This window comes from Neolamprologus brichardi, chromosome 7, assembly GCF_056152115.1.
Source record: "Neolamprologus brichardi isolate AB-2024 chromosome 7, ASM5615211v1, whole genome shotgun sequence".
NCBI classification, from domain to species: Eukaryota; Metazoa; Chordata; class Actinopteri; order Cichliformes; family Cichlidae; genus Neolamprologus; species Neolamprologus brichardi.
Window position 1 is genome coordinate 43,721,372 of NC_142110.1, and position 19,934 is coordinate 43,741,305.

Below are 19,934 nucleotides of genomic sequence, written 5' to 3' on the forward strand. Positions count from 1 at the left end.
GCTGTATCATCCATGTGCTCTCTGGCAAACTTCAGACGGGCCTGGACATGCACTGGCTTCAGCAGCGGAACACGTCTGGCACTGCGGGATTTGATTCCCTGCCGTTGTAGTGTGTTACTGATGGTGACCTTTGTTACTTTGGTCCCAGCTCTCTGCAGGTCATTCACCAGGTCCCCCCGTGTGGTTCTGGGATCTTTGCTCACCGTTCTCATGATCATTTTGACCCCACGGGATGAGATCTTGCGTGGAGCCCCAGATCGAGGGAGATTATCAGTGGTCTTGTATGTCTTCCATTTTCTGATGATTGCTCCCACAGTTGATTTTTTCACACCAAGCTGCTTGCCTATTGTAGATTCACTCTTCCCAGTCTGGTGCAGGTCTACAATTCTTTTCCTGGTGTCCTTCGAAAGCTCTTTGGTCTTGGCCATGGCGGAGTTTGGAGTCTGACTGGTTGAGGCTGTGGACAGGTGTCTTTTATACAGATGATGAGGTCAAACAGGTGCCATTCATACAGGTAACGAGTGGGGGACAGAAAAGCTTCTTACAGAAGACGTTACAGGTCTGTGAGAGCCAGGGATTTTCCTTGTTTGAGGTGACCAAATACTTATTTTCCACCCTGATTTACGAATAAATTCTTTACAAATCCTACCATGTGAATTCATGGATTTTTTTTTCACATTCTGTCTCTCACAGTTGAAGTGTACCTCTGGTGCAAATTACTGACCTCTGTCAACATTTTAAGTGGGGGAACTTGCACAATCGGTGGCTGACTAAATACTTTTTTGCCCCACTGTAGCTACATAAATGGCTCTAAGTGCATTCATGTGTTGAATAAACAAAGATTACATGTTAATGTTTTGTTAGTACCCTTATTTCATTGTGTTACATTTCACCCCAGGATATGTTACAACTAACCCAGACTATGGGGTTAATTGTAACATTTCACTCTTTGTGTTTGAGACCATACCATGCAATGGGTAATTGTGCTGCAGAGAAAATAGCTGCACTATTTAATAGCAGAGACATGTAAATACTTTGCATTACATTTTGAATCCACTACCTTAAAAGAGCTCCAATTTACAGACAGAAATGTCAAAAATGTTACAACTATCCCCGGTCTCCCCTACACCAGCTATATATAGCCACCAACTTCGCTCTCAAACCTCGGGAGCTTTAAGCTCGAAGTTTACATGTACTCAAAGTAAAAAACAGTAATTTAACACCTTACAGATATAGTTTGTGTTAGCCTTTTGGTTTTTAGTTCACATGCAAGGCTAAGGTGTTAAAAGTATTAGCTGCTGAGGCTGAGAATGTTGGCTACGATCAGACCCTGCTCAAAATACAAAAGCTTCTGCTTTATGTATTGTTTATTTTAAAAGAAATTTACATAAGTTTTTGCTTGTCCAACTTCAGAGATGAAGGCAATTTTGGCATCGTCAATAGCAGATTAGTTTCCACGTTTAGGGGACTGCCGTGGCACAGGATATGTAAGTATCTACACTTAAATGACACAACAACAATTAAAAAAAAAACCTCTTCAGTTTTTCAATCAGTATATTAAAACCGTTGTGATTAAAAAAACCAAATATAGTCTTTATGTATTCAATTTCCAAAAGATGCATATTATAGATGCACAAATAATTAAATATGTTGCAGATCTATTCAGAACTTGTCAAAAAGGTTTGTATGACTTTATGACAATTTAAAGTGTGTAAAAAAATATAACATTTGATCTTGACTTAGTCCAATCTTACAATTAACTGCAACCATTCACAACCAAAGACTGGTCTGTTTCATTGTTCTTTTGCCCTATCTGAGCAAATGTCAAGCATACTGTTGGAGCTCATCACTCCAGAGTTAAAGAAGTTAAAATGTTGCTCATAAAGATGGATGAAATGATCTGAGACTAGGCGTACTTGTGTGTAATTGCATTCTCGTGGACTTGTGATACATCGTCAGTCAAGACCAGGTACTTTTCCAATTCAAAGTAGACATCAAGCTGAGTACGCTAAAAATTCCCAGATGTGTTCTCACTCCTCTCGTTTTGTCAAGCATGCATCAGTGGTGACTTGGGTGGACTTGGTGGTACAGCCAAATATCCCAGAATCCATTTCGCAAGAGTTCTGTGGAAATGGTTGAGGAGAAGACCCACAAAAGTTAAATACTTCTATAGTTGTAATATGCAGTGTATTTTCAATGCATTTTATGTGAGAATATAGGTATTTAAAATTCTAATGTTTAGTACATTTAACAGTAGAGAGCCTACTTATAAATTCCTTGTGCTTTTTTTTTGGGAGATGCCTTGCCTGCCAAATAGCAAGCACGAGGTTCAGTGTGCCCGAAGAAAACGGCCTTATCTCGACATTTCATTTGGAAATTTGCCACAATCTTTAAAGGCTCTGATATAAATCGCCTTGGTATTTTTAATAGCCAGTCGTTCACACAAATGTTACACTGTCCTATATAACGTTTAAAAATCTTATCTTCAATTCATTTGAAGTTTCTATGAACATTAAGTTTCAATCGAACACCTGATTGTTTTGCTCATTATTCCCTATTATAAAAGCTGTTCTTTGCTTGACTTATTACTATTATGGAATATTTAACGTTTTATATTTTAATCAAAGGACACGCGAGGAAACACGGGCTCTCACTGAGTGGCGGGCAGCAAATCAGAGCCTTTTTTTACTGGTAGGAGAAATTCCGGCAAGACTAGATGGGAGTAAGTACTGATTTTGAGTGCTCCCTGTGTTCTAGGGAAGGATTAGAGCAACACGTCTGTTATGATAAATACCCAGATAGCAAGGAAACATTGAAACAACGTTGAGTCAATATCAGGCGACGTCATTGAATCAACGTATAATAAACGTAAAATAATGTGGCACTGTCACTTCAATAGGTATACCTATTGAAGTGACAGTGCCACATTATTTTCCCTCAGGGACTTTGTTAGCTCTTCAGGCTATAACAGCCAAACAAGCAAAAAAAAAGAACGTGGAACAACCTGAAGGCCAAATACAAGGTAATGTACCCGTTCCTATCTGATTCCTTCGATTGGTTTAAAAAAATACTTTACTTGTTTACCATTCCTTAAATGGAAATTCCTCTTCTTTTTTTAATAAAATGTACTTTGCAATTTAATAATACAGTCAGTGTAACTGTGATAATATAGCAATTAATACATATTTTCTTAGGGACCCATCTACAGGGAAGGGTGTAGAGGCAGGTAGCCCGACTGCCACCACCTGGCAGCGGTACAATATGATGGATAGGGGTGGGTTTTGATAATCGATTTATTGATTAAAATCGATTCTGGCTTGGATAACGTGATATCGATTCATTAAAATCCTGAATCGATTTTTTAATATAAATTTATTTTGCCCAAAACGCCAGAATCTCAGGTTAAAACAAAACAAAATTTCAACAACCACCAATCAGCTAAAACAGTAAATGAGAGCAGGAACACGGATTCTGCACAAAGACGTAAACACAAAGCGCGGACCCGCAGATCAGAATCAGTGAGATGTGACTTTCACTCTCACCCGACGGCATGGACACGATCGGGGCTGAAAGCCGACAGCTCGCTGATTCTGATGTTTCGGCGGGTCCACGCTTTGTGTTTACGCCCTTTTTGCGCTGATTCTAAAGCTGTTAGTTTGATCTCTCTCCAAACAATATTGACCGAACCAGCAGCAAAAGAAGATCCAAACTACGCTTCACATAAACATCGTCATGAATTCTCTCTGACTTTTGCTGTTTTGCTTCTACCACGATAAAAATCACACTTAATGCACAGCTCTCTCTCTCGCTGTACTTCAAGAACAGTTTCCCGTCTAAAAATCTGTTTTCTGCATTATTCGCACAAGTCTACCGTTGTTTACAGCGCTGTCGGACGCTGTTTTTTTATCCCTTTTACTTACTTCTGAAAAAGCCTAATTTCTGCCATTCAATAGGCTTCTGAACAAATTTAAACTTTTTAAAATTATGCAAAAATGCAAAACGCTTAGCCGTGTCTCTAATAAAACCGCTGTAACTTCAGAGATGTTCATATGTTGATTAATGGTTTTCTTTCGTTTTTGATGTACTGCAGAATATTTTTATACAATCCCAGGCCAGGAAAAACACCTTCATGTTTTTTCTGTGTTTTATCTTCCATTACTTTGACACAAAGGCATCTGCTGTGATGCTCACACCTTTGATAAAGTCTTGCGTGTGTCAGCTTCCTTTTTATAGATACAAAAAATATGTAAATGTACTGATCTGAATTATAATATTTCTGACTGTCTGAGGCAAAATTTCCCCGACTCGAATTGAATCGAATGGAATCGATTCGGGACCTTGTGAATCGGAATCGAATCGGTTCTACAAGTCAGTGACGATACCCAGCCCTAATGATGGATGCTGTGTTCCAGCGGCAGCACTCAATAAGTCTACCAGCAAACCTGACTTTCACTACAGGTGATGCAATCCGCACTACACCCTCGACCCCTTCTACAGAAGTGTTGAGGAAGAGGCCCAGGGACAGCCAGGCTATCCTACCGTTTTTAAAGGACCAACCAGAAAGAGAGGAAGACAGCGAGAGACAGGCTCTGGCTAGGGAGCATGAGAGGGAGAGGGCAGCTACTCAAAGGGCAGAGTGATATCTGTCACTATTTGAGAAACTTGTTGACAAACTTTAAATAAAACACTTTAAATGTCAAATGTGAAGTGAGTTTTTTTTCTGCGTACATAAAATTCAACCTATACAATTACGAACATATGAGGTTTATAAAGAATAAACAAATATACAAAAAAGAACACTTAATGCACACTATTTACAATTTGAACAAATAGATTCCATACTCATACAGCAACACTAATTAGGAGAAAAATATGTACCCTTTTTTTCTTTAACCAATAGCAGGCTATTTCTTGTGGCCTTAGCTGCTGTTTGAACATGACTACATCATGCAGGTAGCTGTTCAGGAGACACTTGTGCAGCAAGCCTGGCTCAGACACAGGTTCCTGAAAGCTTCCTGTCTGCACCTGTGCCTTCAACTGTTTCGGCTTGTCCTGCTTGCGTCGCCTCCTCTCCTTCTTCTTGGTAGACATCGTGTGTTGCCACACAGATATTATGTGGAGGATGCAGCAGGCCCCCACAACTTTGGGAGGAAACAGAGGCCGACCCTCAAAGGCTCACAAGAAGATGGAGTGCCAGCATGTTTTGAGGATGCCAAAAGTAGGATCTATAACATTTCTGGCCTTTGCTGAGCTCTGGCTCTGCTAGTTTCACTGTTTCTCTGTCGGGGAATTCTCTCACACTCAAACTGTGAAATACGCACCACTCCAGTCCACTGAATGGCTGTGGAAAATATGAAAGAGGACATAACTTTACACATTAACTTCTAACAATTTAAGCCCAAAGAGTCATCCTGAGAAATGTCATTTACTATGCAGCATTTCATTATCATGTTAAAAACAAACAAACAAACAAACAAAAAAAACCCCACATACTGCTTAAGTTGCTGCTCTTTGAGATTAAAAGATCTCATTACATTAACAGAAACACTGACATCCCTGCTCTACAGCTTTGCATTCAGGGGGTGTCCTTGTCACAAAGATCAATTCAGACACTAAAATCTTTTCAATTTTCTTTTTTTATTAATTTAAATTTTTTTCCAGATGTCAAACACAAAGTATAAATATCAGCACCTTGGATTATTCTGCATTAAATCTACTGCGATGGCTTAAAAAAAGTTGGAGGTCCAACAGCTTTGTATTGAAGCTCCCTCACACCTATAATTAAAATTTTAGTGTTGAAAATAATACATTTTAGCTGTCAATACAAATGTCTGAGAATCTTTACCAATGATGCACCATTACATTTTGATCACTTCAGCTGTTGGTTATCGGCAACTGCAAAAGTTACCAGCCTGGCAGAGGGCAGCAGAAATCTAATTTAGATTTCATCAAAACAAAGCTTCTAAGAAAGTAACACGTCTATGACCCGGATAGAAAAGAACCGCAGACTGAATACAAAGGATGGATTGTAGCCACTGAAATAAGAAAGAAAGGGCAAGCCTTTGCTGTTCCAGGACAGCAGGAGCTGAATGTAAAGGAGAAAAAGTGGAGGGTTTGGATGCTACGTCCATCTTTCACATACGGTCTATCATCTAAACAGAGAGGCAAGTGTATAACTGACCTGCAACAGTCATCTGATGAGACACATGTTTCAGGAGCTTTTTAAAGGCGACGTATTACACAAACAGCCAGATAAAATGAGCTGTTATGAAGAGTGTTTAAGAGAATTTCTGCTCTCCACTGGTCTAATTGCAGCTTTGACGAAAGTCAACAATCATTGTCTTACCACTTTGTTCAATCATCATCATTACATTCATGAACCAGGCTTAAAGCAGCTGGTATTCTTGTTCATCTAAATATAACAAAAAAACCCAGAGAGATAACATAAACTGATTAATATTACTATCAATTTCCCTTCAAGTCCATCATACATAATCAAAGCAAACCCTGGAAAATAACAACCTAAAGAAAACATTGGTGATATAACTGCAATTGTGCAATATTTAGAGACAAGTTATCTGCTGTGGTCACACAATGCTCTTACAACACTGTAATAAAACTTAACTCATGGATCAACATGTGGCATACACCAATCAGGCACTGAAATTTTCCATGACAGAGGACGTTTGTTCTATAAATTATTACATTATATCTCCAAGAAGGAGCTGAGGCCGCTTTTACCTTAATGCTACATAAAGTATAGTTGTGTAGCGTTTAGGGAGTGGGTATGTTTTGGACAGCTAAACCTGAGGTTTCTTTGTGAGCCACTTCCTAGTCTTTGTGGTTTGTTGAAAACGAAATGTACAGTGGCTGCAGCTCCTCTCTGGAACCACGCTGTTAGACAATAACTAATTACATTATTTCTCCAAGAAGGCACTGAGGCTGCTTTTAGCACGGCGGGCCTTCTCTATGCTCTCAAAGGTTGGAGTCCCTTGAGGTAACTGTAGACGGTCATTTTCAGTCTCCATGATATCCTCAGCTTCCCCTAAAGACATCATGAAAAACACATTTAATGGGTATAATTAGTGACTGCAATATTTTTTAAAAATGTAATTAATGAATATCTAAGCAATATTTTTTAAACATTTAGATGCATTATTTGGTAAACAGTAAGGTCCATTTGGACAGAGACATTTTGGTTCTGTTCATTACCACAATTAATTTTAAATATAACAACTTTAAATATAATTAACTCAGATCCAGTTGAACTGCCGACTGTCCGCCTTAATTCAGTGGGTTGAACAAAAAGATGTGAGAACTAAAATGCAATCCCATCATTTCAGGACATCAAAAGTAACTGGACAAATAAAATAACATTTATTCATTTGAATCTTGCTAATGCAAGCGCCACACCTCAAATCAACTCCAGGGCTTCTATCTGCTTAATTGATAATGACATAACAAAGGAAGTGCCCACACCTGCCCATGAAATAGCCTTTCAGTCAAATGTCCAATTACTTTTTGTCCCTTTAAAAAGCGGGGGACACATGTTAAGGGGCCGAAACTCCAAAACCTTCATCCGATTTGAATGTGGATTTTCTCATACGAAAGCTGGGAGTCTACACATTATATAGATGCCCATCATAGCGGAAAGTGGAAACTGTTTTGGTAAACAGACACTATTCACGTATTCAAATATATATATGGACCTAACTGTATATTAGAGCCTGGGTTTTCTGGATATAGTGAGTCTGTGTTCTGCTGTTCAAAGTAAAATAATCCTCTAAAACCAAAGCAAAGAATCACTATATAATGCTTGATAAGGATTTATTTACCCAGCTGTGCACCCTCTTTTTAAATGTTAAACAGGTTTCCTTAAGATGATGATGCCTATAAGTGTGTAGCTTTACCTCTCATACGATTAATAAGCGTTCCATAGGCGCTGTCCATCTGGTAGGCAAATATGAAACTGAGAGGAATGATAGGAGCCAGCAAGCCTGGGTTCTTTCTTTTAATAGCTCTAAAGAAAAATGATGATAAATAGAAGACAACATTTAACTGGAAAGATAAAAGCACAACACAGAGATGAATCTGTGTGTGTTTGTGTCAGATCTCACCCTGCAGTTAGTCCCACTGTGGCCACTGCAAAAAAACTGCCAAAGTATTTCAGAAACTCTCTGGACCAGGCGATCTGCATCGCCATCTGCCGCTCTCTCATCTGGTTCTGCATCAGAATCTGGCGCTCCATCTGGGCACATGCACGCGAGCACACAGACACACAAAAATAAATTAAGAAGAAATTATGAAATAAAATTTTCCCTGCTTGGTAAGATTTCATTTTCAGTTATAATCAATTTCAGTCAATTACTGTTGATCAGAGCTGTAATAATCATCTGATTCATCAGTTAATTGTTTTATGAGAGTACAGACAGTTTAAAAGAGATCTCCATAAGCACCAAAGGCTTAGTACTTTTTAAAAAAAGCCCCTAAAAACTTGTAGGAAGTGTACATTACGTGAACAGAGATGTGATTAGTTGGGAGCCCAGACAAAACTTCTATGTATGCTTGAGAAGTTTCTTTGGAATTTTTGATAAGTCATGAAACTAAACCCTGGAATCCACTGCTGTAAACATGCCAACTACAAACACTACGCTCTAGGGAAGGAGGAAGTGACAAACTTTTCATCTCCACAATCTGGGTGTTTCGTACTCCTGACATCGACTCTTGGCTGTACACTCTTTTAGTTCAATGGAAATTACAGGAGTGACTTCTGTAATTGACAGTGTTTGTTCTTTTAAAGCCAGCGTCCGCTGAAACAAACTAGTGAGTAATCTGAGCACACTTAAGGGTGTCCCCCTTTAATGGCACATGCTGTGAATGAGTGAAGAATGCAATTATGAAAAGAAAGCATTTCCCGCTCCTCCACACCATGTGTATGAGCTGCAGGAACGGGAAATGGGGTGACACGATCGCTGAAAGGTCAGCTTTCATGACGGCTTCATCTGGGTCACAAAAGAGGAAGTAAATGGAAGATAGAGGATGTTAAATTTGAATAAACTATCCTGAAACGCACTCCAGCATCTAAGTACATAGATGCTGCAGGGTCTCCATCTTATAAAAATGAAGCAGTTCAATATGCCCATATACACAAATACATAACATAAGTAAAGATCACTGCACATCTTTTCTGGTCAGCCACCGGTTTCACATTATTAGTTACAGTTAGACTATTCCTTTCAGTCTGCATTATGTGAACAAAATGATTTTAAAATAAATCTGACAGCATCGTGCATGCTGATATTAAGCTGCATAATTATATCTGTTGCCACCATCACTGTGTATTCACGAGGACAAGAGGTGCTACATTTCTTGAACACTGTTCGTTTTACTTGTTTGTTGCATCATGTAATGAATGCTCAGCTGTGCTCTTATTTCTACAGGCTCCGCTATCACACAAACCCTTGGCAGGTCCTCCTTCACTATATCCACAAATCTGTTGTCTTCTTCTTTTCCTCCACCCTGGCAGCTCCATCTTCTACATCAGTTATCTATTATCCCTCCTGTCCACAGGTCCATGCCTTTTAGCTTTATCTCCAAAGCACTCAACCTGAAATGGCCCTCTGATGTACTCATTCCTAATCATGTCCTTCATGATCACTCCAAACAAAAAAATCTTAACATCTTCAACTCTGTCACCTCCAGTTTTCCAAACCACACATCATAGCATCTTTATAACCTTTCCTTTCAGTCTGCAACTATCCATCACAAATTACCGCTGACACTCGTCTCCACCCACTGTTACTTTGGATGGTTGGATGCTATTTAAACTCATCCACATTCACTGCTCCTTCAATATTCTGCCAAATGACTCATGAGTGTTTATAATAATGAACACTTATAACAACAATAATAATGATAATGTGTCATCTACATTAAATACTTCAGGGTCTTTGTATAGCATTCTTTACCATTTTCTGTTTCTACAGGCTGTTTGTATGGGATAGCTACAAACCCATAAGTGATAAATTAGCACTATTAGTGTAGATGTGTAATTCAAAACTAGACAAACATATCTGCTGGTGGGAATATCAAAAGGAAAAGATTTGGTTTTGGCAAGCTCAGACAAGCAGCAGACTGTGACTCTGGGACAGGACTGTGAGGGGTGCAAGTATGAACACAAAGCGGGACACTAACTTGAAAACAGATGCACACAAATCATTATGATCTACACATTGGAAGAAGGGAAAGAAACAGATGTAACATGTGAGAAAGAAAAGCAGAGCAAATACACGCGGGAAATATGTGCAGCAGGTATTCCTGATAAATACAAAATATTTCATGTTAGGGTTTTTTTGTGGATTAGGTTTTTTTTTTTTACATGTTTGCAAACTTTGACTTTTGTGCACTCTGTATGCTCTCATGCTTTTAAAAAGGATTTGTCCAAAATTGGATATGGAGTAATGTTCCTAAATGCACTAGTAAATCCACAAAGAAAGGACTCAAGGAGAAGACCTGAGGCCCCTAACCAATGCTAAGATTTCAATTCTATTGAAATATTGCCAGGGGATTGAAAATAGGCACTTAAAAAAAGCATCTTACAGTTACAGTAATTTGGAAAGATTTCAGAAAGCTTTGACCCCTCTTTCCAAAGAAAGTTCCTCCTGCTTAAGACAGCAATATAAACATCTGAGCCCAGTGTTGTATTTCCACAGAAGAATTTTAAATCCTTTCTTTTGTGACTAAAAATGCCCCCCCCCCCTTTTTTTCCCCATTTGTCGGTGTCCGGGTTTTCCAATTTCACATAAATAAGATCTACTTTCTTTTCTTTTTTTAATGGAAGTCACTATAATGCTCTGATGTCAGTAAATATTTGCATCAGTTTTTTTTTCCTTGAAAGAAAACAAACCCCCCCACTATAAATCCATTTTGATGACACCAATTCCTCATTCCTAGAAAGTCCATTCTCAAAATATGTGTACCGTACATACGAGCAGCCACAGGGGATTTTTGAAACTGTGTATCAGGCACCGTGTTGTAAAGGCTCACCTTTCAGCACATTCACTTCACCAAATGCACCTTGTTTCTTTTCCTCACCTTTGATTGGGTGTGGTGCTTGGCCTTAATTGCACTCATCTGTCACTCGTTATATAAGGACTGCACTCACCTACCCCTCACTCTTTCTTCACTCCCACATGGGGCGGCAGCTGAGAGATAGCAGTCCATGTGTGTCTTTCCTTCCTTTACCCATTATTCAATAAAACGACAAAACCTGTAAATGATTGACTACTTATTCTCATTCTAATCGGATCAGCCCATGATGATGACTACTTAAACCCTGAACCTTCCTTCCTCCAAAACATGGTCCTCCGAGCCGGAGTAGTGGATTCACAGCAGCCATTGACTGAAGATTTGAGACGTTCCGGTCGTGAAAGGCGACCTCCTGCCCACCTGCAGCAGTATGATGTTCAGTATCCTGGAAGTAGAAGTGCTAGATGTGATGCAGAGAGTCAAACAGAATGCCAGCATAGTGACTCAGACACATGGGCTGCAGGATCCTGACGGGGAGTCAGAAAGTCAACCAGAGACATCCCCTGCTCCTTTACCCACAAATCAAGATGAGGTGATGAGGGAACTCCTGATGACGATGAGGGAGATTAGGCAACTTATGATTCAATTATCTCCTCCCCATTCTCGCAGTTCCTCCAGATCTTCAATTCACAGTGTCTCATCTGATGAAAGCAAATCCTCTGTATGCGGTTTACAAGCCATTCCCCAAACGCATCAGCAACATGAGCAGTTCCCAGTGATTGATCCAGCAACATGTCAATCACCCTCTCAGCCCCCACAGGTTAGCTATCACTCTGGTGCAGTTCCGGCTGCTAGCCCTCCTGTCCCTAATTCAACAATATTAGATGCTGCAGTTCCTTCAAGTGGTTTACATAGACCAGTTTTTCCTACACCAGATGAGACTCCTTTTAATTTCCTGGCCACACCACTGCAAGGTCCGCACCAGATTTCCTGTGTTCAACCTCTTGTTTGCATTCAAGAACCAAGGCAGCACCCTCCTGTAAAGCAGCAACCAGCTACGTCTGATGGTTTGCATGCACAAATACCTTCGGTACCCATTACTGCTAGTTCTAGTCACCCTGTTAGCACTAGAACACATGTGTATAAGCTTGAGGGTCCTTCTTTCCCAGACCTTACCAGAGAAGATGAAATCCAGTATAGGCTGTTACGAATGGCCCTTACTAACCTGCTTGACCCTCATGAGACAGAGAACTTTAAATATCATGTCCTTCTCGATCATCTGAAAGTAGACCAAGCTAAACGGTTAGCTATTTCCTTTTCCTATGCTCCTGACCCATACACTCAAGCCATAAAAGCTCTTGATGAGCGTTACGGGCAACCAAGACAGCTAGCAATGAAAGAGCTACGTAATATACTGGAGCTTCCACCTATCAGAGCAGGTGATGGTCAGACTCTGGATAACTTTGCTCTTCGTGTGCAAGCTTTAGTTGGTTTGCTTAGCACTCTGGGTGATCAAGGACGGACAGAACTAAAATGTGGCTCCCATGTCGATCGCCTACTCAAAAAGTTGCCCGCAGAGCATTCCAGTCGCTTCAAACGGCACATTTACAGGGAACAAGGAGATATGATGTATGACTTACCTTTGTTCTCATCCTGGTTGCAAATGGAGTGCAAGTGTCAACCAAGAAAGGACAGTGCCGTTTCATCCTTTAACCAGCCACGACCTGCCCATAAGTACACCTCTCCACTCACAACAATATTACATGGGACAAATGCATCTGATCCTGTACAGGCAGCACAACCCATCATAATGACTAAGGCAAGATGTGCATATTGCTGCTCACCTGAACACCACATTAGCAAGTGCCCTGAGTTCATTAACAAGACAAAGGATGAGGAAAATACACTGGATAAAGAGAAACAAACGGTGCTGGCGTTGTGCTAGAACTCATCAGGCTGCGAAGTGTGATCTGAGGAAAGCATGTGCCACCTGCATGGGAAGACATCTACAGATCCTATGTGAGGTGAATCAGAGACCTAGAACTGAAGTTAATCCTGTAGTGAGGACACTGTACTTTGATAAACCTAGTGACTGTCCTAGTGTACTATTAAAAGTTGTGAAAGTGCTCCTGCGTAATGGCAAAAGAACCCTGAAAACATATGCAGTACTTGACGATGGCTCCCAACCTACCATGCTTCTGACATCAGCAGCTCAGCATCTCCACCTAACTGGGAAAGCTGAAAAATTATCACTCAAAACTGTCCATCAAGAAGTTGAAACTATTCAAGGTTCTTCTGTAAGTTTCCAGATTTCTCCTATCGCACATCCAGAGAAAACTTACACAATTAATAATGCCTTCGCTACAAGTCACTTAGCACTTTCAGAACACACCTACCCCGTATCCTCTCTTCAACGGAGATACAGGCATCTTCAAGGTATCCCATTAACCTTTATTAACAAAGCAGCTCCACTACTGCTCATAGGCTCTGATCATACCCACCTTATTACGCCTATTGCACCAGTTAGACATGGACCATTTGGATCTCCTGCAGCAGTCAAAACCTGCTTAGGATGGACACTCCAAGGTCCAATCACAGACTTCCAACCCCAGAGCAGTTCCACGCATGCCCAATGTTTGTTCACATCTTCCAGTTCAGATTCAGGAGAACCACTCCAGCACATCCTTGTATCCGCTGATGGCTCTGAATTCATTCAGCCACCTCATACTCTACCATCAGCAGAGTATGAGGTGCCCCCAGCACCTGCAAAACTGCCCGACGGTCTGCAGGTCTGGGCCTGCAGCTGCATCCCACGCGGTTGGCATTTGGACCTGCTTTGCCGCCACCGCTGGCTACATGGTCGGCCCCCTGAACTATCTGGCCTGCGTTGTTGACCTCTAGGTCGACCCCCTAAACCTATATTAGACCCGTAGCATGTCTGATTCCTCTGCCCCTGCTTCATGAAAAAGAGCATCTCTAATCCTTTGAACATACTTCTCAGTAGAAATATGGGGGCGGCTGTTGTAAAGGCTCACCTTTCAGCACATTCACTTCACCAAATGCACCTTGTTTCTTTTCCTCACCTTTGATTGGGTGTGGTGCTTGGCCTTAATTGCACTCACCTGTCACTCGTTATATAAGGACTGCACTCACCTACCCCTCACTCTTTCTTCACTCCCACATGGGGCGGCAGCTGAGAGATAGCAGTCCATGTGTGTCTTTCCTTCCTTTACCCATTATTCAATAAAACGACAAAACCTGTAAATGATTGACTGCTTATTCTCATTCTAATTGGATCAGCCCATGATGATGACTACTTAAACCCTGAACCTTCCTCCCTCCAAAACACACCGAACTAGACCACATGTTAGAATATGTATCCCCACCTTCCAGAACTGCTTTACAGACTTGGATCCACATCTTACTAACACACTAATAAGAGCTAGAAAAGTGACAAGAGTGAGGTTAAAGCTGAGTGTATGCTCACCCCAGTCCATAAGCCATAGCATGATCTTCACCAGGGCAACAAACCTTTTTTTCTACCTGTGCAAGTTTCCTCTTTAAGTAGAATCACAGTGGTACCTGCTGTGGAATCTCTTTGGGCTGGTTTTTGACTTTGGTGTGTACTAATACTTAAACACTAAAAGAAAGATGGTATGCGTGTCGTCATTAGGATAGGGATTTGTGTCAGTGTGTGGGACATGAAAGGAAGTAATGCACAGTGATCACACTACTCAGACAATGAGCAGTGTAGTTAATTACCTCCTCCAGAGAGTAACTAAGTAGTGGGTCTAAATGGATTTGGTTGTAGTCAGAGACATTAAAAATGTTTGCAGACCTACAATTGCTGTGGATGTCTCCCGTACTCATGGAGCCGATACAAAAATAATGCAAATTAACAAGTGCACAATTTAAACTTAGTCCAACATCATTTCAGCATCTGCAACTAGTACAATTTCAAAGTATGAAGGTAAAACTTTTTGGTGGGAAGGTTTGGGGCTATTTTATGCGTTAAAATTTTTTTTAAAATCTGCTTCTTTTGGGCAGCACGGTGGCACGGTGGTTAGCACTGTTGCCGCACAGCAAGAAGGTCCTGAGTTCAATTCCAACATCAGGCCGGGGTCTTTCTGTGTGGAGTTTGCATGTTCTCCCCATGTTTGCGTGGGTTTCCGGCTTCCTCCCACCGTCCAAAGACATGCAGCTTGTGGGGATAGGTTAATTGGATAATCCAAAATTGTCACTAGGTGTGAATGTGCGAATGGTTGTCTGTCCCTGTGTGTTGGCCCTGCGACAGACTGGCGACCTGTCCAGGGTGTACCCCGCCTCTCGCCCTATGACAGCTGGGATAGGCTCCAGCGCCCCCCGCGACCCTGAAAAGGATAAGCGGATGGATCTGCTTCTTTTATTTTTTTGCTTTTTCACTTTCACCATCTTTCACTAGATGGTGAAAGATGTCACAGCAGAGGTCAGAGGTGATGTGCGAGTGGGTGCACTTTTACTCACCTGCAGCCGTGCATTCATTAGCATGAATTCTTGTTGCTTTTTTAAATTGTCATCCATGGATTTGGACAGTAGTACACCCATGGCTGCGTTGGCGTTTCTGTGAATTAAACACGCAGTCATTCAAACGTGCTGCTCTGCTCTCATCACAGCAGCAAACAAAATTCCAGAGGCGGGCTTAAAAAAGCCACCTGCTTCAAACTGGATTTGTTTCAGCATGTAGTGACCTATTCAGTCCTTCAGTGTCTCTTCACTTCAGCTTTAGCTTTAGGCCTCAACTCCGTTAAGTTAGCGAATAACAACACGACTACTGTCTTTAACCTAAATGAAACTGTTGTCAGTATAAACTTTTATATTTCATGACAAGTTGGAGAACTTAAAATAAAAGCTTTACATACCCCAAACACTTTGAAGACTGTAAGCTAAATGCTGGGGAAAGGACTCCGGGGTAGATCGTCAAAATAAAAGCTGCGCGCACTGCTTTTTTTAGCGGAAGGAAATGACGTCTTACTTCCGGCTAAACTAAATGTTTTTTTTTGTTTTATTCATTCATTTATTTGCATTCGAAATATAAAGAGTAAGTTGAATGAAATGAAAATAATAAATAATAAAACATAAATAATAGAAAACAACAAAGACTGCAATACAATTAAAACACAGGAAATAGTTTTTATAGGTTTTCATCTCAGTTTTCATTTTAGTCACATTTGTAAAACACTTATTTTAAAACAAACACAAAAGCAAGTTGACAAGATCAACCAAAACAAAACAAATCTATGATGATTTTGTCAGAGTGAGTATAGGAAGGGACAGAATGATTACTTGAAGGCTAAAGTGAGTTAGATGGTGTAGTTTGGCTCCCTCTATTGGTTCTCATGGGTCACTTAAATAGTAGCGTTACACGTTGACTCGTTGAATGAATGGCTTGATTTAAGATACGTAAACTCCGGTGGTGGAGTTTATATTAAAGCAATAATAATAATAATAATAATAATAATAATAATAATAATAATAATAATAATAATAATAATAATAATAATAATAATAATAATAATATATAGCCTAGTATTCCTATTTAACAGTGTGGATGGTGGATACATGACCAGCAGAGAGAGGGACTGACTTTCAAAATGAAAATGAATTCCTGTCAGTTTTATTTATTCTTGTATTTGAAGAATGGAATAGCATTAATTTAGCACTAATAGTGATATAGTTTGAGATATACTCGGAGCTGCGGTGGACTTTGATGAATTCTGAAACTTCTTCTCTCCTGAAAGTGAAACAGAAGTTAAACTGCCAGATGAAATTTCATCTAGTCACGGCTGGAGTTTTTGGACTTTGAACCACCTGAGCCATCAGGTGTGACATGATCCTACCATGAATTTGCGGGAAAAATAGCATCCCATGCTTGTTCTTCTTCAGTTTTTCCCTTGTGAATTCATGAATCAAAAGCAAAATGAACTGGACTTATGTGATAGTTTCATGCTGCAGTGACTCATATCAAGCCAAGCTATCATGTACCATCAGTGAATTACAACGGCAGCGGGAACTTCTCATCTGTCACCTTCCTGGCAACTTCACATGACAAACGCTAACTTAAATAAACCGTGTAGAGATATGTCACACAGAGAAGTCACAGTGTTAAGTACATGTGTGAACGGTCGTCACTGTGGACAAAACTTCTCCGTATTACATCTGTTTTTCTTTTTGAATACAATAATTTACTTATTAATAATTTTAATTAATAACATTTAAAGGAAAAATAAATAAAAGATGTCATGTCAGTGTTTCAAATATCCTTGCCTCGCCAACACCGTGTCTTTGTCATAGTACCTTTTACAGACAGACAGCTATTTTACCTGTTTTACTTCCGTAAGTGAAAAAGACTGTGAAAATAAAGCTTCTCGTCACATTAGTTGATATTCCTGATTCAGGCAAGAGGTAAGCACATGGGAAACCCAGAAATGTTTTATGGTTCGATGTTATGCAGGTTGGCACAGGATAATGTCTGGATGACACCCTGCTGTATATTCCACGTGGGGAATGACTTGACATGCAGGTAAAAATTCCCTCAAATAAGGTTTGTTCATTCAACTCCAGGTTTCCAGCTTTCAGCACATGACTTGTTACGTGTTGTGTAAACATCTTGGTTTTGCGTGTGTGTTGATTTAAATGGTACTTTTTACAAATACATTTACATGCCAAACAAAAATTCCACAGTATTGACTGCTCTGGGGTATTGTGTCAAATACATGTGACTTAAACTCAGTGGGCAAAATTCTGCTTTGTTTAAATTTACTCATTAATATTGCACGATGGCTTTAGTCTTTATATGCAATACTTCTCATCAGAGTAGCTGTTATGTTAGGGTGGCATAGTGCTGTCATGGTTAGGACTGTCCCCTCACAGCAAGAAGGTCCTGGGTTTGGGTCCTGCGTGGATTTTGGATGTTCTCCCCATATCTCCCCGTGTGTGGGTCTACACCGGGTATTCCTGCTTCCTCTCACAGTCCGGGTGGATGGATGGATAAGAAATGCTGAGGCAGCAGTACTTTCAGAGCTCATTTAACAACTTCACAACCAAAGGTTCACTCAGCACCCACCTATAGCTCTTCTCATGGTCTTAATGCATGATCAGTACACAACTTCATCAGTCAATCGGTCAGCTGGTTGACTTTGAATGATCCCCTTAAAATGAATACGTTGGCTTTGCTATATGAATTTTGCAACCCAACCTAATTTAGATCAAGTAGTTATGTATTTTATCTTATTCTTTCTGGATATTGTTTATTGTTGCCGTCATTAGTAATACTGAAAAAGTAAAACTTTAGTAGAGAAGCTTTGGTGGGATCCAACTTCTACCAGGAATGTGCCTGATTTACTGCCAGCACAGGAACCAAGCTCTAACTGGAACTGAAACAATGAGCAACACCCTGGTGGAGTCAAATGTCTTCTCCAAGCCCACAAAACACATATAGACTGTAAACGTGTAGACACATAGCCACTTAGGTGAGGGGTTTTTAGGCATGTCCTGCTGGGAAGAAGACATGGGGGAGACCCAGGACACACTGGCCTGGTGGCCTAGGAGGGGATAGGTCTCTGCTTAGACTTCGACTCTGTTGACCCAGATCCAGAAAAGAAGATAGATGGATAGATTCTGAGTTAAAAACTTAATCAAAGAGTTACAGAGACACTATTAATAACTGTAGTTTTTAGAGGTGTTAAATGATAATAGACTATACTAAACACTTTTAAGTGGAATGAGTATGGCAAACACTGAGCTGAGGTTAATAAGATCATGTCTTGCTCATTACTTACCATCAACAGCGTATTACTATGATGTAGTAGAGGGGAAAACCTTAGGTACTGGCCCTGCTGGTGTTAAGTATGGAAAGGAAGGATGAAGCATTAATAAGTTTCTAATAAAGTGATACTGTGCTATTAATAATCAATTTGTAAACGATAAATATTTAACTTAGCATACTGAAATTCAAATAATTACATGCAGTTTAAAAAGAACATCTAAATATGAAGACAATGAACAAAAATTACAAAGTATTATTGTATAGTATTTAATTTTTGGTACTTTAACCCTGAGTCAAAGTATAAAAAAAGCCAACGACATCATTGATTGATTGATCTTAACCCTAACCCATGGTAGTAGTTAATTAGTTTTCTCAAGTCTTGATAACCAGAGAAATGTAACCATTAGCCATTATAAGTGGTACATTAAATAAATAAATAAATTTTCTAAGAAAAAGTCCTTCTTGATTCTTTCCCCCAAGATATAGAGTTAGGATTACGACCTATGATTCCTTAGACCGAGATTTGCTGCTGCTGGAATTTTACTTATTATTTACACTAAAATATTTACACAGACTATTTTCTTTAAGTAGATGATATCTTTGCTAACTCATTCATCACTAATGATGATATTGTTAGAGTTTTACCTGGATTAATATTTACAGCAAGTGGTCAAACTGGGTGATACTGAGGTAGTATAAAAAATTCCCGATAAAGGACGCCATAGTTTGGGAGTCCTGACCACATAGACAGAAACAAGTGCGTTAAAAAAAAAACCACAAAAAAATAACCAGTATTAGTTTCGGATACAAGCTACAGGACTCGAATGTTGCTCAATATGTGTTTGCTGATCATTAATGTTTGAGCTACTATATTTGGAGGAGTTTACTGTCGGGAACATTTACTTACAGTAAACACAAGTCAGCTTCCGTGTGAGCAGCGGAGAGTTAATTTCGAGCCGTCTAAGCTTTCCACGAAAAAAAAAAACGCCGTAATTTCATAAAGAAGTTGAGCTGAGTACAGTAAGGCAGGAGGCGTGGCCACTTCTCCTGCCTTAACTGTTCGAAGGGACTGACGGGGGGAGTTCAGATCACATTTAGAGCT

The 19,934-nt window shown here is 40.0% G+C and overlaps 1 protein-coding gene across 2 annotated transcripts; it reads right to left on the reverse strand.

Moving 5' to 3' along the window:
* Positions 1 to 4,777: 4,777 nt before the first annotated feature.
* Positions 4,778 to 16,010, reverse strand: plgrkt (plasminogen receptor, C-terminal lysine transmembrane protein). 2 transcript variants are annotated; one of them, XM_035907016.2, is made up of 6 exons: positions 15,927 to 16,010; positions 15,532 to 15,628; positions 8,118 to 8,248; positions 7,911 to 8,020; positions 6,917 to 7,045; positions 4,778 to 5,341 (listed from the first exon to the last, which is right to left on the reverse strand). In XM_035907016.2, the coding sequence occupies exons 2-5, from the start codon at positions 15,610 to 15,612 to the stop codon at positions 6,918 to 6,920; spliced, it is 450 nt and encodes a 149-aa protein (XP_035762909.1). In that variant the 5' UTR covers positions 15,613 to 15,628; positions 15,927 to 16,010; the 3' UTR covers positions 4,778 to 5,341; position 6,917. The 2 variants fall into 2 exon arrangements, with proteins under 2 accessions (XP_035762909.1, XP_006788833.1); XM_006788770.2 differs by lacking the exon at positions 4,778 to 5,341 and having other exon boundaries at positions 5,619 to 7,045.
* Positions 16,011 to 19,934: the final 3,924 nt, after the last annotated feature.

Excerpts from the sequence above, each read along its gene's own strand:
- plgrkt (XM_035907016.2), bottom strand. The coding sequence starts at position 15,612 with ATGGGTGTACTACTGTCCAAATCCATGGATGACAATTTAAAAAAGCAA. Across the intron at positions 8,021-8,117 it reads ACAGTGGGACTAACTGCAGG|AGCTATTAAAAGAAAGAACC; the intron begins GTGAGATCTGAC and ends ATTTTTCTTTAG. Across the intron at positions 7,046-7,910 it reads GCTTATTAATCGTATGAGAG|GGGAAGCTGAGGATATCATG; the intron begins GTAAAGCTACAC and ends TGATGTCTTTAG.